At 40.2% G+C, this 17848-nt stretch overlaps 1 protein-coding gene across 1 annotated transcript in view; it reads right to left on the bottom strand.

Moving 5' to 3' along the window:
- ctnna1 (catenin (cadherin-associated protein), alpha 1) overlaps window positions 1-17848 on the bottom strand; it is a 145838-nt gene that overhangs the window by 104322 nt on the left and 23668 nt on the right. Inside the window, exons 4-6 of the mRNA XM_048603943.1 lie at window positions 6930-7096; window positions 5064-5183; window positions 3239-3508 (exon numbers count right to left, since the gene is read on the bottom strand). Of these exons, the coding sequence (XP_048459900.1) occupies window positions 3239-3508; window positions 5064-5183; window positions 6930-7096 (557 nt within the window). The remainder of the gene's footprint in view (window positions 1-3238; window positions 3509-5063; window positions 5184-6929; window positions 7097-17848) is intronic.

Here is a 17848-nt window from a genome sequence, read left to right on the forward strand (position 1 = left end):
TGTATAAATCTAAACTTTCATTCAAATTTTTTTTTGTTTGCTAGTTTTTAAACCACACTTTATAATTTATTGACATTTATCATTTCTACTGCACACGCTCATGTGGTAGAAGACGCAGCAAAATCTTAAACTATCACAAAGCCAATAATGCAGGTGCAAACGTACATTAACGATGTCCTCTAAGAAGCAAGCTCTGGCACCTTATAGGAGTTTAAAAACAAGTTACCACCCACTAAACCTCCCCGAAAACAATATATAATCAGGAATTAAAGAGGGAAAGGGCACCGGATTCTGAACCAATTGCCAATGAGAACAAGGAAAGCCATAAAGCCTTTTATTCTCAAACAGCACCCAAAAGAGGAAAAAAAGATGTGGTAGCTATTGCTGTATCCAGAGTTAAACTCAATACAGAATTAAAAACCTTGTTGAAGGACAGAATGTACATTTGTTTTTAAGTCCACCACCTTCTGATGAAACACTGATACGTCAATTTTATTCTGCATCAGTGAAAAGATTACAAAGACAGTCTCATGTTAATTATTAATTTTTTTAATTAGCTGGAGACAGATATTAGATTATTAAAAATAGCTTTTTCTGAAACTAAGGCATAGAAACTAAAATTAGCTGTCAGAAGTTGCATCAGTGGGCAGTCCGCATTCCACTTCAATGTAATGGAGACAAGTGGTCTATGAAGTAACACAAAAAAGCCCTGGAGACATGCAAACAGCTTTTATCTTGCCAAACAACACTAAATTTGACTTTTTTTAAAAAATATAAAATTTCTGTTAAAACCAAATGAGGAGCGAGATAAAAAAGGATCCATTTCACCCATCCTCATCTGGTCATAACAATATTCATACTCATGAATGAAGGGAGGTCTTATGATTCAGTCTGGAGCATCCTTGCCTACGAGCCAGAAATTCTGGGTTGAAACCTGATTTCAAGACTTGTTGGTCGAAGAGGTAGTTGTTCTTGATGCATTTCAATAGGTTGGTAATAAGTTTGCTAGGCCTTCCAACACTTCCTACTGTTCCCTTAAGGGGAAGTGTGTGCAAAAAAAAAAAAACACTAAACAAACAAGACAGGATAACACTATTATGGAATGTGTTTGGCCATAGTGTTCATGTTAAGGATTTCATGCCCAGGTTAATTTAGAAGAATTAGAAGGCAAAATACTGCAGATGTTGGAATTTTGATCTGATTCATAAATATAAGTTACAGGAAAAACTCAGCAGGCCATGAAGTCTGTGGAAATGATAAAATGTGCTTTGTTATTGACAGATGCTATCTGGATATTTCCAACTGGATCTCTTCATATTTCACTGAAGTTAGAAATGATGTAAATTAAAGGCTGCATTCAATGGAAGCGCTCAAAACCATTTAGTGATTTAAAGAATTGGCTAGCCTGAAAAGGAAAAAGCTGGTATCCTCTTCAACTACTTTAATAAACACTGCTGGTCCTGAACAATTTTATTTTTGGTGCAAATCAGTTTGGACATGGTTCCTAATCTTCACCTTTCTTGGCATCCCTTCATATTGGGCTTACATGCAAAGTGCACTGCAGCAACTGTAAAGGATTTGTTAGATACAGAATGGCCAATTGCAGATGGAAACACATTTCAAGTTTATCTATTACTTTTTAAAGGATTAAAAGACATCTTTACAATCTATGCATAGTTCACACATTTGACCAGTGCCACATTTGCAAGTTTGGCAGTGCTACACAACTGCAACAAATCTGGTACCTTTTCGTCAGTTATATCAAAGGTTTTAGAACTTGGAACCTCAAATGACAAAACTCTACAGTGAGCTATGACTACTTTATCCGAGGTGAAACCCAGACATCGATCTCCAAATATATTTTTAAAATGCAGATACAAAAAAAATGCAAGTCTTTATAACCTTTATCCTCAGTAAATTTTGAAAACATTCAGCCTCAGCTCTTGAAAACAGTCATGTCTGGTGTCATGATCACAATAAATAGGAACTGTCAAATATCAACTTCCAGCAAGTGTTATCTCCAAAACCTTTCCTCCTTTCTCAGGATGAAAATAGTTTTCAAAAAAAAAAGCAACACAAATCCTGTGTGGCTCCTGTGGTCAGATGAATAGACACTGAAGCATACTTCATGAAATATTAGTGCAATTAAATACTGTCTGCACTAAATTAACATCTTTATCTGAAGTCACCAAAAGCAGGCAACTGGGTCAGTGTCAAAAAGGTCATAACTGTTTTAATTCACGTGTATCATCATTTCACATACGGGGAAATTAAAAGGCTTGCTTGCCCATTAAACCAGCTTAAAAAGACAAATGACAATATACACTGAACTATATCTCAACAGCTGTTCAGTAAGACATAGACAGAACTTGGATTGGTAACAAGGGCTGAAAGACTCCCTGCATGTTTCAATCTCAGGTGGCAGCACCTGGTTTATATTTTTAAAAAAATCAAATTGGGAAACGAAAATTCATCTCAAACTCAAAAGCAAACTTCACCAAGAATCGAATGTAACAATTAACAACTGTGGCCTCAGGTTTGAAAATCTAACATCTCAAGGACTCCAAGGATTTTAAGTACTACGGGACTATAAATATAGAATTTATCTGTTTTAAATGTTTGATATTGCATCTTAATTAATTTTCCTAGGGTTAGTACGTAATAAAACTCTCTCAAGTAAACATGGGCAATTACTTAATTCATTTTGATTTAGTTAACTACAGTTAATTGAAATAGGAGACCCGTTTGCCAAAAAACTAAACATTTTTTGCAAGTGACCCAAAGAGAGTTTAAAAGGGGTTAAAAGAGCCACCTTACTCCTTCTCACCTGGTTATAATACTAGATAAGTGATAAAAGGCTAACCATCCTGATTTGTCCAAGTCTACAAAGTGTGAAAAGGAATTAAAACTGAGAAACAGCAATGAGGAAAATGAAAAGAGCAAGCAAGGGCTTTGCAGGTTCCATGGAGCAGCTTGCAGGAATTGGCCTGTATGCAAAATTGTTTGCAGTTTTCTATATTGAACAATATTGTCTCCAAACTCCCAACTGCTACACTCAATTCTTTTGGGAACCTTTAGTTACACATCTCCCAGTTTTGATTTTAGTTTCATTGTGATCAGTGACAAGCAACAACAGTAATGTAACACACCTTCCAAACTACTAAACAGGATATTTAAATGGCTTATTTAATTTCCAACATTATTTTCTTCAAATGCCATGTTTATCAAACATACTCACATCAAAGCGATTCAACGCATCTGCCAGCTCACCAGCACTACTTTGTTGACTAAGAATGACATCTTCTGAAGTAGTTGCCTGAGCTGCATTTGAAATGCCGGTAACTGCCTGTGTCAATTGCTTATAGATCAAATCTCGATTGGCTTTGTAAGCAGCCACATCTGGGTGCTGAAGACAAGCCTGTGAAGCAGTGTACAGCATAGGGATATTCTTCTGCAAAACTCCTCGTGCTGCAGCCATTTGATCTCTATGATGAATATCTTTCAATTCCTTGAAAAGAAATACCACAGCGTATTACCATTACACTTACATGAAGGTTCTAAAATAATGATCTGAAAATCTCAGATAGCAAGAACTGCAGATGCTGGAGTCAGAGATAACACAGTGTGGAGCTGGAGAAACACAACAGGCCAGGAAGCATCAGAGGAGTAGGAAACTTGACGTTTCGGCTCGGGACCCTTCTTCAGAAATGGGGGGGGTGAGGGAGCTCAGAAATAAATAGAGGAGATGTGGAGCTAGGTGGGACGGCGATAGGTAAGTACAGGTAGGGAGTGGTGGGGATTGGTTAGTGAGGTGGGAGGAGTGGATAGGTAGGAGAGAATGTGGGCAGGTTGTGCCAGGTCAAGGAGGCGGGGATGAGAGGGAGGGTTGGTCATGGGATGAGGCCGGGGGTGGGGAGATTTTGAAACTGATAAAATCCATGTTTAGGCCATTGGGCTGTAGGCTCCTGCAAACTGGAGGAGCAGCACCTCATATTCTACTTCGGGAGCCTACAGCCCAATGGCCTAAAACATGGATTTTACCAGTTTCAAAATCTCCCCTCCCCAGCTTCATCCCATGACCAACCCACCCTCTCATCCCCGCCTGCTTGACCTGACACAACCTGTCCACCTTCTCTCCTACCTATCCGCCCGTCCCACCTCACTGACCAATCTCCACCACTCCCGACCTGCACTCACCTATCGCCATCCCACCTACTTGCCCAGCCCCACCCCTCCTCTATTTATTTCTCAGCTCCCTTCCCCCTCCCCATTTCTGAAGAAGGGTCCCAACCCAAAACGTCAACTTTCCTGCTCCTCTGATGCTGCCTGGCCTGCTGTATTCCTTCAGCTCCAGAATGTGTTATATCTGAAAATCTCAGTTGTGATAAGTTTTAATCTACTTCATTTTTATTCTAGACACCTTCTATCAAACATGAGCAATTCAAATTCTTGCAATTTCCTTTAGGTCACAGAATGGAATACATAAGCTACAGATTACCCAACAACTATCATTATTGTTTCAGTCTTGGTTTACCTTCGTGTGAGTGACATTTCCCTTCAGTGCTCATATTACACTATTCTTCAGTTAGGTAAACTAAGCCATTTCCTACCTTTTTACTATTAAATAGCTCTCATTTAGCTAAGCAACTGAAGAAAATAAAAACAGATTTCAGAACACTCAGGAACTTTTTTTATTTTTAAAAAGTCAATGTGAATGAGTAATATGTGGATTTTGCAGAACATGTCCAGAAAGTCTTAGATACAGTACCAAATAATCTGGATACATCAAACTGCATGTTTTAAATTTAGTTTAAACCAGAGGCAGATAAATACATTTTTTCCTAAAACAACAAAATGTTAAATTACAATGTTGAATTATTGTAGTATTCCATTGCACAACGCACTATTGTTTCAGCTTAGCATTACCAAAACAGTATGCAGAGAGTTGGACTATACCCTCTTCTCTGGACTGCACACGAGTAAAAAAAAATTTCAATTCCATGCTGTAGTTACAAAAATGGAGTTTTTCCTCTGGAAAACAGTCCTGATCATACGTTTCATACCTGCTGTCTTTTGGCTGCCATAAGGTTCAGTTTGTCCACTTCAGGTTTCAATGCCTTAAACTGTATTCCAAGTTCTTGCTCATTGTTGGCATTCCTCACCTTTACAAGAGTTTCTTCAACCTGAAAAACAGGTCAAATTGATTTTTAAATTTACACAAAAATCAAATACACAAGGGGACATTTCACACATATCTCTAGACTAGCAAGTCAAATCATTCGATGACCGATTATGCTCAAATTTATTGCAATAGTAGACAAACCGTAACTCACTCAATGCTATTTAACTGTTTTTGGGCATCCTCTTGTTTATTCAAGCTTCATTCAGCATAACTTGATAAGTCTCTGAGCCAGCCTCACAGTCTACCTGCCCCATGTACTGCATTGACTTCATCAGCTAATATGCATTAGAAGTCAAACTTCAAGCGGTGCGGACAGCCAAGGATAGTAACGGCAAAATTTGAATTCCAAATTTTTATGAAATAAAAATTAAGCCTAACTGTGACGATGTAACCATTGGTTCACTGTTGTCCTTTATGGGAGATAAATCTGCCATCCTTAGCCAGACAGACCCAGCCGTAACTTCAAACCCACAGCTATTGGTTGACTTGGAGAGAGAGTTTCTGAACCGTAAGTGCAATATTAAGGTTGCCACAGAGGAATCAGTAAACTTCCATTAATTAACTAATTCCTTGATCTTGTATCAATAAATTGCAAATAAAACCAAAGTATTACAACAATAAGCTCACGTGAAATTAATACTATTGGTCAAATTCCTTTCATCAGAATCAGTACGTTCAACATTTAATCAACTCATGAATGGTATTACATGTTACTGGTGTTTAATTTCAAACAGAATCCTCCAAAGCCACATTATTCTAAAGTATTTTTGCAATGGCATGAACTAATGTTAAACATAGAATAAAGGACCGAACAATAAGACAATGATTAACGACCAATACTCACTGATCTCAATCCACATGGATAAAGAGAACCACCAATTCAACTGGGGCAACACCAAAATCCTGGGACAAGCTAAGCAGAGACAGGCACGGGAATTCCTAGAAGCCTGGCACGCCACGAAGCATGCTATTAATAAACACACAGAACTCGACCCCATATACACTCCACTCCGAAGGAAAACGGGAAGTGAGGCAATCCAGCTCAACGGACTCCACAGTTTAAAAACCAGGCGGGAAAACACACCGACGCTTCATGGGAGGCTGCACTGAGGATGTTACCCAGCAGGGTAATGAAACATCTGCGGAACAACAAACCAACTCGGGGAGCCAACCAACCTCAACACCCACAACCTGAGCTACAAATCTACTCCAAAACCTTCGAGACAATGTCCATTGTCCATTATTCAATGTCCATTGAATAATTTAGAATATTATATTTGCTTAAATTTTGTTCTATTTACATATTTCAGTAGAACTGATGGGGATTAAAATAACTGTTATACACTCTGGACTAGACTAGACTCTCAGTTTGACATAAAAAGCTTGTATTAACCCCAGAATGTCACCACCTAGCCATCATGAGTTTATACAAAATGCAGAAGATCTCCATGGACTGAGCCAGACAGCAATAAAAGAACTTTTATTTTCATGCTCCTATTAAAAACAGATGATTTATTCTAAACCACGTGTAAAGTGCATATTTTTAAATAATAAATGTTTGTTACATCACTGAAATGTACAGAATAACACTGCTCTGCCAATGCCAGAAGCCCAACAGTAGAACAATGAATATTTCCTTTCTTTATGGAAATTGTTACATTAATGAGTTGTTTTTAAAGCAACTACATATTTTAACAGGACCAGAAAGTTTTTAGCTTAATGGGAAACCATTCAGCGTAGAACTTACTACTTTCAATTGTACAAGAAGTTTGTAAACATCTGCCATGTCAGCCAGGATAAGAAGGCGAGTAACAGCAGACAGCAATGCTCGTGCAGCTCGAACCATATTGCCTCGCTTCATAGCTGAGCAAGGATCCTCTGCAAATTCTGATGAAGCACTTCTCATCATTTCACCTACAAGTAAAAGGAAATATTGGAAGTTTACAAATGAGATAATTTAAAAAGTTATAGAATTAAAATAACATTCACTTTCTAAACTAAAAAAAAATCTTTGCAAATTGAAATATAAAACAGTTGGAATTGATGGTCAGCTCTATCAAACAAGGTATCTTCTCATTCAGAGATAGCAGTAACTGCAGATGTTGGAGAATCTGCGATAACAAGGTGTAGAGCTGGATGAACACAGCAGGGCAAGCAGCATGAGAGGAGCAGGTAGGCTGACGTTTCGGGCCTAGACCCTTCTTCAGAAAATGACCCTCACACATCCACACCGACCCTTAGAGCATCCTACCCAGACCCAGCCCCCTATAATCTACCGAATCTATACACCCTGAACACTATGGGAAATTCAGCATGGCCAATCCACCTACCATGCACATCTTTGAACTGTGGCAGGAAACCGGAGCACCCAGAGGAAACCCACGCAGACATGGGGAGAACGCGCAAGCTCCACACAGACAGTCGTCCGAGGGTGGAATCGAACCCAGGTCCCTGGCGCTGTGAAGCAGCAGTGCTAACCACTGAGCCACCATGCCACCCCTCATAGCTAATGCCCTCTATACCAGGCAACATCCTGGTACACCTTTTCTGTACCCTCTCCAAAGCCACCACTTCCTTCTGGTAGTGTGGCGATCAGAATTGAACACAATATTCCAAATGAGGCCTAACTAAGGTTCTATAAAGCTACAAGATTACCTGCCAATTTTAAAGCTCAATGCCCCGGCTGATGAAGGCAAGCATGCTGTATGCCTTGTTGACTACCTTCTCCACTTGCCTTGCCACTTTGTGACCTGTGTACCTGTACATCCAGATCCCTCTGCCTATCAGTACTCTTAAGGGCTCTGCCATTTACTGTACATTTTCCATCTGGTTTAGACCTTCCAAAATGCATCACTTCACATTTTTGCGGATTAAACTCCATCTGCCATCTCTCTGCCCAAGTCACCAACCGATTTACAGCCAGCTGTATCCTTTGACAGTGCTCATCGCTATCCGCAATTCCACCAACCTGTGTGTCATTGGCAAACTTAGTCAGACCAGTTACATTCTCCTCCAAATTGTTTATACATAAATATATTTGTATATATTACAAAGAGCAAAAGTCCCAACACTGATATCTGAGGAACACCACCAGTCACAGCCCTCCATTCAGCAATGCACCCTTCCACTGCTACCCTGTCTTCTATGACCGAGCCAGTTTTTTATCCATCATGCAAGCTCAGCTCTGATCCCATGTGACTTTACCTTCTGTATCAGCCTGCCATGAGGGACTTTGTCAAAAGCCTTACTGAAGTCCATGTAGACAACATCCACTGCCCTACCCTCATCGATCATCTTAGTCACTTCCTCAAAAATCTCAGCCAAGTTAGTGAGATATGACCTTCCCTTCACAAAACCATGTTGCCGCTCAATAATGTGCCCACTTATTTCCACGTGGGAGTAAATCCTGTCTCGAAGAATCCTTTCCAATAATTTCCCTACCACTGATGCAAGGCTCACCCACCTGTAATTAGCTGGATTATCCCTGCCACCCTTCTTAAACAAAGGAACAACATTGGCTCTTCTCCAATCCTCTGGGACCTCCCCTGTAGCCAGTGAGGATACAAAGATTTCCCTCAAGGCCCCAACAATTTCCTCGCTTACCTCTCTTAGTATTCTGGGGTATATCCCATCAGGCCCTGGAGACTTGTCTACCTCAAATGTTTTTCAAGACCCCCAACACCTCCTGTCTTTTGATCTCAACGTGACCCCAACTATCTACACACCCTTCCCCAGACTCATCACCCAAGTCCTTCTCTATGGTGAATACAGACACAAAGTACTCATTTAATACCTAGTCCATTTCCTCTGGCTCCACACAAATTCCCTTCCTTGTCCTTGAGTGGGCCAATTCTCTCGCTCTTCATATAAAAAGGAGATGTTAAATGTAAGAAATCCCTGATACTCACTTTATAACCAATGAGTAACAATTTATTTACCTACTAACAAACTGAACAATTCCCCCTTAACTGCTAACCATTCTCGAACAGAACAAAATTCTAATGCATGCTGTTCCAACAAATACAAGCCCCACTTATATAAACCAAAGTAATAAGAAAAATACATTAAAACTTAGACTCTCAAAACTATAGTCAGGATGCGTCTTCCAGAATAGTGTGTCTTTTTGGCTGTTCTTCAGTCAGGAATTCTTTCTTCATCAAATCCTTGTGTGAGGAATATTAGCTAGAAGTGCATGCGGAAGGCTCTTCCTTTGGAGAATGGGGCCCTTCATTTGTACTTAAGTCTCCACTTCTAAAGGCCAACCTACATCAAATTCTGTCCTTTTTTTGGTGAGAAATTTTAAGGCAGATGTGTCAAGCAGCAGTAAACAGTTTAAGAGGCCTTGGTTTATTTTTTAAAAAGTTGGAACAATAGAAGCAGCCTGAATGGGTGGGGTCAAGTTCCGACACAGCCAGGATATTTTCATTTTCAGTTTTTAGCAGCTGTTATTGCTGAAGCTGTTATTGTGGAAGCTGCAGTACATCTCTCCCTGCTTCTCCCTCCCTCATATTCTTGGCATGTTTTCCTCCTGGACTAGAGAATTGCCCATGACATAATCCATTTTTCTGAAATTGCCTTTTGCCATGGGTGGGTGTATGGAATGTTACTATATTGGAACAGTTACTTTTTAGTAACAAAATAATGAAATAAGTCATTAAGTTTTCCAATAAAGTCAAGTTATTCCAATTTCTTCTTTTTGTATGAATAAGTGTGTTTTGCTTCAAATCTGATAGTCTGACCAATTGAATTGCATCCGGAAGCAATGAAAATGCTTGGGTGTAGGCTCTATTAATATTTTGAGGGGTTTGGTCCAGTCCATAACACAAGATACGTAGGGAGTTCACGTAGCTTTGCGAGCTTGAAGATGAGCCTTCAGAGCAGATCACACTTTATTCTAACCCTGAAATCTAGTGAAGCCAGCAATCTTACAGAAATTTGCTGTTTTTTGCTATTGCCTTTCAATAGATATTCCAAATCTAATTAATTCTCTTTTCCTGCGGAATAAACCGTTCAGTTCTTCAAGCCTGCTCTAACGTTCAAGATCATTGCTGATGTTTCAAATTTTACACTCCTATCTACTCCCAATAACCTCAGATTCCCTCGTTTATCAAAAACTTATTTGCCTTTGCCTCAAAAATATTCATGGTCCTGCCTCCATAACATTCTGAAGCAGAGAATTCCAAAGTTGAACAATCTTTGGACAAAAATAAATTCTCTTCTGTTTTAAAAGGGCAATTTCTAATTCTAAAACAGTGTTACCTAGTTCTAGACTCATTCAGAAGACATCCACCTTTTGTCAAGGCCTTCAGATGTCTCCCAAGACTCAGCCACATCATTTATACTGCTACGATTCTGCTATAGATGTATGTATCATGAATTTAAATTTTCCTGGAGTAGGTTTCAGAACATCATCTAGTACTTGGCAGAGACAAAGATACCACTACGACTTAAAGAACTTGCTAACCAAGAATACCTCTAGAAGGGCAGCCGGTTCATTTTGAGTCTGGCAACAGAACAATCATCCACTTTCTTCCTTGCCATTAATTCATTGGCTCCATCTCTTAATTTAATATACTATCTCTGCACAAAACAGAGTCTCTGAAATGCTACCAACACAAAAAAGCTCTAAAATATGAGATCACAGAGAATGCAGTTTCCTAGCACGTTGTAGCAAAATAAATTTCCCTTAAATTTAGAATTTCTATTCTACATCTACACAACTCATCTAACAAAACTGTACTAACTTTAAAACATGAGCATATCTTTCAAGTGAAAAGTGCTCCTACAGAGATTGCAGAGTATTCATTTAAAAGTCTATAAAAGCAGCAAAAGCAGAAATAAGTTATACTAAATTCCAAAGTCTGCAGAAAATATCCATTTAGGCTAACTTATTTACACAATATTTAATACTTCACACTATGTTCCCTCCTCTCAACTTGCCATAGCATAGCCTTTACCCACTCTCGCATGCTTACTCATTATAAGACCACAAGACATTGGAGCAGAAATTAGCCTATCGAGTCTGCTCTGCCATACAATCATGGCTGATAAGTTTCTCAACCCCATTTTCCTGTTTTCTCCTCAATAACCCTTGATTCCGTTGACAATCAAGAACCTATATGTCTCCATCTTAAATACATAGAATGACCTGGCCTCCACAGCCTTCTGTGGCAGTGAATTCCACAGATTCACCACTCTCTCACTGAAGATGTTTCTCCTTATCTCTATTCCAAAAGGTCCTGCCTTTACTCTAGGGCTGTGCCCTCGGGTCCTAGTCTCTTCTACCAATGGAAACATCTGTCCAGGCCATTCAGTATTCTGTAAGTTTCAATTAGATCCCCCCTCATCCTTCTAAACTCCAATGAGTATAGACCCAAAGTCCTCAAATATTCCTCATATGTTAAGCTTTCCATTCCTGGGACCATTCTCCCGAATCGCCTCTGAACCCGCTCCAGGGCCAGTACATCTTTCCTGAGATATGGGGCCCAAAACTGCTCACAATTTACCCTTAAAGCTATTAATCCTAACCAGTTAGCTAAGTCAACGGTACTGCAAACGTGGGTGCTGCAAAATAGTTCACTATTTTATCTGTCCAATTTAGTTGTGAATTCAGTGTCAAAGTTGATTTCTCTCCAGAATCCCAACCATGAAGAAAAACTGCTGGATGTTTTGACCCCAACTCCCTATTAGTCAAAAATCACGACAATTTTGTCTCATGAGATGTACCTTTTAATGGGCAAGCTAAAATATTAGAACAGAAAAAAATTGAAAATCAAAGGCTAAAATGAACCCAAAAGAAATTAATGAAGGAGGGTCCAGGCCTGAAACGTCAGCCTTCCTGTTCCTCTGATGCTGCTTGGCCTGCTATGTTCATCCAGCTCTACACCTTGTTATCTCAGAAATTAATGCATGCTATTTTGCATAAAGTAACTTTCAATATGATGGCATGCCATTAAATTATTCATTTGCATTCTGAAGATTACTTATTAGTTTTTGTTTTCTATTCGTTTTATGTCAAAAATGCAATCTGGTGTCATTAATAATATGTATGCCAGCATGATATGTGTTAAAACAAATTTTCATACTCTGCATGGGGGGCATACAATTAAACCTCATTTGGCTCTCTCAGCAATAGTGGTTACTCAGATAGAATGGAAGCGCCACAACGAAAGTCAAGAAAATTATTGTGTCAAAATATTTTCTTCAGCTGGGATGCAAAAAAACAGAAAAGGTTACCCGTCAGCAAAACACACAGGAGGAAACTACTTGGCTTCAAATTCCATAAAATCTTAAGCTGCTTTTTTAAAATTGGAAACAAAAGACAATTCACCAATTTCCCACTACAGTAAGACAAACGGTATGACTCACTCAACACAGTACTGATAAAAGGTCACCAATCAAGTTTCACTTGCCACAGATTCTGCCTGAACTACTGATTGTTGTCTGAATTTTCTGCTGATATGATGTCAGCTAACTATAGTCCCAGACAAGTCCAATCTCGAGAGAGACCTGGTTTGATAATCTACAACTTTTATGTCAGAAAATTAGTTACTGTGGTGATCAGTCATTGAGCATAGTCACAAGAGGCTGGCAATGTACTTTTAATAAAAGAACTAACTTTATCAAACACAAAAGAAAGATAAACAAAAACTAGTTACACTAAAGAAATGCCCATCTGAAACAGTTTTATTACAAATACCAGAAAGGTTTTACCCTTTACTCACAATCTTACAATCACACAAACTTTAAAGGGTCACTCACCCAATCTCCACTTTAAAGCTTCATGTTCAGATGGCACTACCATAATTGGTTTCTTTCAAGCAATATTCTGCATTTACTTAGTGCTACTTTTTTTCATTAGCATCTCCTTCTCAGACCCTTAAAATAGCAGCTACCTCAGTTCACATTATTTAATGTGTTCCTTAAACTCACTCCTTCAACAGTCTTCAGTTTCTGAAGCTTTTCCCTTATGATTTTTAAGCTACTGCTCACTTATTTTCAGCCCAGAATACTGTAGAGACTGCTAGACTAATAGCACTTGAGCTACTACAAACCATTCCCCTCTGACCGAAGCCTGCACACTGCCTGACTACTTCCTGATGGTTCTGTGGATTCCTGTTATTAGGTAACTGTCTTTTTCCCTTCTATCCACCCAGCCCCACACACCTCTCAATCCAACACATGCGCGTACACAGACACACACAGGGGTTCATTAAATTGTACATAATGAAATAAATTTCTAGACATTCCTTCACCACACTCGGACCTCAAAAATGAAACTAAAACTACACGTTGCCACTTGACTATTAGCGCTAGGTTATTCCTTTACCTCACTAAGTGGAGAAGAGTTTGCAACTCACTATCACAGGGAGTGGTGAATCAAATACTAAATACATATTTAAAGTAGGCTAGACAACAAACATATGGAAGGGACGAAAAGAAAGGGCTATGCTGCTGGATTTAGGTCAAGAAAGCATATGTAACTTCATCAGCCAACGCTGAGTATGTAACTTAGGTTAAGATGATCACCCAAGCATCCATCAAGCCACTCTATTAAACCCAACACAAAATTTTTCCTCCCTATTAGGAACAATTCCTCAACAATCCCTGAAGTGAAGGAAATTTTTCTTGTACACAGTCAGAGTTCCTCTATTAAATCAGTAACATTAAAATCCAGTTGGCTAAACCTGGTTCTTTAAAATGTGACAGAGAATCAGATTTTTGGATATAAACTTACAGCACCAGTTTCAGTGTGTTTTTGTTGTATATTTCCATTTGTTTAAGTCAATGCGTTTACTTTTTCTTAGAAAATGTTCGATAACCATAGGGTTAACACGGGCAATAATTCCAGGTAGGCCTCGGCAGGGAACAGTTAATGTTGAGAATCAGACATTAAGGTCAGGGCATTGAAGGAGGCAGAGGACAATGTGCAAAATGGTTTCATAAGAACATAAGAAATAGGAAACATCCATTCGGCTCTTTAAATCTGCTTCACCATTCAATACAATAGTAGCTGATCATCTACGCTCCCCATTCTCCCTATCCCCTAATGAGAAGAGAAATCTTTCAATCTTAGGTTTAAATATGCTCAAACAAGCAAAACACTGATAGACAATTCGAAAGTTCACTAATCTGTCTGAAAAAAATTTATCCACAAGGTCCGAAATGATCAACTCCTTATCCTGAAGCTGTGCTCCGTTATTCTAGATTCCGCAGCCAGGGAAAACAATATCATAGTCTCTACTTGTTTTTGACCATTATTGGCTCCAAGAAAATTATTAAACATACAAATATATGTTGTATGGGGATAGGTGCGGGGGGTTGGTGGTTGAGTGGTTGCCTCTGAATTATTTGGATGTTTGCACTAAAAATAAATCGACCCTCAAGTTTTATTCATTTCACACATTGCTACCATTAGGGGCATTATTTGTAGGAAACAGTATTCAGGTCAAGTGAGAATTAGCAGATCATGATATCCTCCGTAACATTCTGACGAACACAATGCAAAGAGTTCATAAGCAGGGAACTGATACTGGAACTGTGCAAAACGTTGGTTACGCCACACCTAGAGCATTGTGTGCAGTTCTGGAAGTCACATAAGTGAGATGTGATTGCACTGGAGAGGGTGCAGGCAAGATTTCCAGGATGATAGCTGGGCTGGGTTGAATACACTGGGGCTTTCCTTGGAGCAGAGGAGACTGAGGGGGGACACGATTGAGATGTCGAGCATGATGGAGATGTGTAACATGAATGAAGGGAACAGACTTGGTAGACAGGAATGAATTTTTTCCCTTGGTAGAGAGATCAATGACCAGGGCATAGATTTAAGGTAAGGGGAAAGAGGTTCAGAGGGGATGCGGGGCTGGAGGGGATCACCCAAGGAATGACAGGAATCTGCCTTCAAAAAGATGGTAGAAACATAAACCCTAATAACATTGAAGAAGTATTTAAACACATACTTGCAATGCCAAGGCATAAAAAGTTATGGATCAGGTGCTGGAAATTAGATTAGAATACATAGACAGAGATAGCTTGAACTGCAGATGCTCCTCTGATGCTGCCTGGCCTGCTGTGTTCCTCCAGCTCCACACTGTGTTATCTTAGAATAGATAGGCATTTGTTTTTGACCGACACAGGCTTAATGGGCCAAAGCGCCTTTTACCATGCTGTAGACCTCTATGTCTGTTGATTAAACATCTTCAAGGCGGAGACAGCCAGCCCAAGTAAGGGAACCCAGGTATAACGGAAAAGTCAGGAAAATGGATTCAAGGATTAACTGATCAATCATTGAATAACAAAGTAAAGTCAATGGGCTGAATAGCCTACTTCTGCTTCAACATCTTTTTTAATTCATTCAAACAAAGGGTGAACTGTGAACAGTGGGTTAAAATGGATGGGAAAGTAACTTGCAGTTTTCATGAAGTGCATTATGTGCAGAAAGACAGCTTAAGCTGTTGAATGCAAAGATCTCCAGACAGTTGAAGACTAGACTTTGATCAGAGATGGTCACAGGTCCTCAGTTCCTGAAATGCTGACTCCACATGAATCACCTAGAAAATCTGAAGGCCACCAGGACTGTCTGTGAAAGTGTCCATGTCATGACATTTCGTTCTCTCAGTTTGTCAGTCTCAGTTGCATCTGTTCTGATTATGCCGCCTTCTGCAGGAGGACCTCAGAAACATACAGCTTTTTTCTCAACTATGTGCTGGATTCCCTGCTAACATGATTGACAGGGCCCCAAGTCATGTCCGACCCATCTTCCACACTTCAGGCCTCACCCTTACTTTTCTCTTCCTCAACAACAATAAAAGGTCCCCCTCACTCTCATCTACAATCCCACCAGTATCCACATCCAAAGGATCGTCAGCCACCATGTCTGCCACCTCCAGTAGAGTATCACTATCAGACACATATTCCCCTCCGCTTCCCTGTCAGTCTTCGACAGAGACCGTTGCCTCCAGGACAACTTGGTCCACTCCTCCTCCACTCTCAAGGCCTCCCACGCCCCCACAACAGCTTCTCACGCAACTACAGAATGTGTAACACCTGTTCATTTACTTCCTCCTTCCTCACTATCCAAGGTTCCCGACACACCTTCCAGGTGAAGCAGCGATTTACCTGCACTTCACTTAATCTAACCTACAGTAATCACTGTTCACAGTGTGATTGCCTCTACATTGGGAAGAGGAAACAGACAGGACATTCAATTTGTGGAACACCTGCTTCCAGTTGCCTCCCACGTCAACACACTGTTGTATTCCCTCGTCAACATTTCTGTTTCAGGTCTGATGCAGTGCTCTACCTGGAAGATCAGCATCTCATTTTCCACCTGAGGACCATGAACTGTTCAGGGTTCAATATAGAGTGTAACAATTTCAGGGCCTGAACACCTACTTCCATGTCCTGGTCTGCTTTCATCACAACCAACCCATTTTATGGTCTTTCTTATGGCCCCTAATATCAGCACTTGTTTCTCCCAGGCTCGCCATTGCCATCCTTTTGTCTGCCTAACATCTGTACTTACTCTCTGGGCTCCATCTCCACCTATCTCCTTTCCCTTGCTTCATCTGGTCTTCAACATATCTTTTCGTAGCTCCCATCTGTTCTCAAGTAGCGTCATTCAACCCAGAACATTAACTCTGGGGTCAATGTCATTTTAACTGCAGATTTACACTTTACAACACACACTCAGGAAAATCACTAATCTAGTCTACAATTATTGCAGAAGGTTACAAAAAATGCTTTATACAATGTATTAATGCTGATGAATAAGCCCACTGATAAGCACGTTTAGCTTTTACAGTAAATGACCACTTAACATGTCACAATGTACTGTCACCATCTTATGTCTGAAATATACCACTAATCCTTCACCATTACTGGAATCTTTATAACTTATTTCCTAACTGCACTTAGGTGAGGTGAGAGTCACAGTCCTTGATATCGAGGCTGCATTCAACCGAGTGTGGTATCAATGAGCCCCAGCAAAACTGGAATCAAAGGGTATCAGGGGGCAAACTCTCCGGTGGTTGGAGTCATACCTGACAGATAGGATGATGGTTGTGGTTTTTGGCGGACGATCAGCTCAGCTCCAGAACATCTCTGCAGGAGTTCCTCGGGGTAGTGTGCTAGGCCCAACCATCTTCAGCTGCTTCATCAATGACCTTTCCTCCATCATGAGGCCAGAGTGGGGGGATGTTAGTCAATGATTGCACAATGTTCAATACCATTCAAGACTCTTCAGATACTGAAGCAGTCCACATTCAAATGCTGCAAGACAATATCCAGGCTTGGGCTGACAGATGGCAAGTCACATTCGCGCCACACAAATGCCAGGCTATGACCATCACTAATAAGAGACAATCTAACCACCACCCCTTGACATTCAATGGTGTTACTATCTCTGAATCCCCCACTAACACCCTGGGTGTTATCATTGACCAGAACCTCAACTGGACTCACCACATTAACACAGTGGCTACAGGAGCAGGCCAGAAGCTAGGAATACTGAGGTGAGTAACTCACCTCCTGACTCCTCAAAGTCTGTCTGCCATCTACAAGGCACAAGTCAGGAGTGAGATGGAATACTCCCAACTTGCCTGGAACAGTGCAGCCCCAACAACACTCAAGCAGCTTGACACCATCCAGGAAAAAACAGCCCGCTTG

Source organism: Rhincodon typus, chromosome 12 (genome assembly GCF_021869965.1).
Source record: "Rhincodon typus isolate 14 chromosome 12, sRhiTyp1.1, whole genome shotgun sequence".
NCBI lineage: Eukaryota > Metazoa > Chordata > Chondrichthyes > Orectolobiformes > Rhincodontidae > Rhincodon > Rhincodon typus.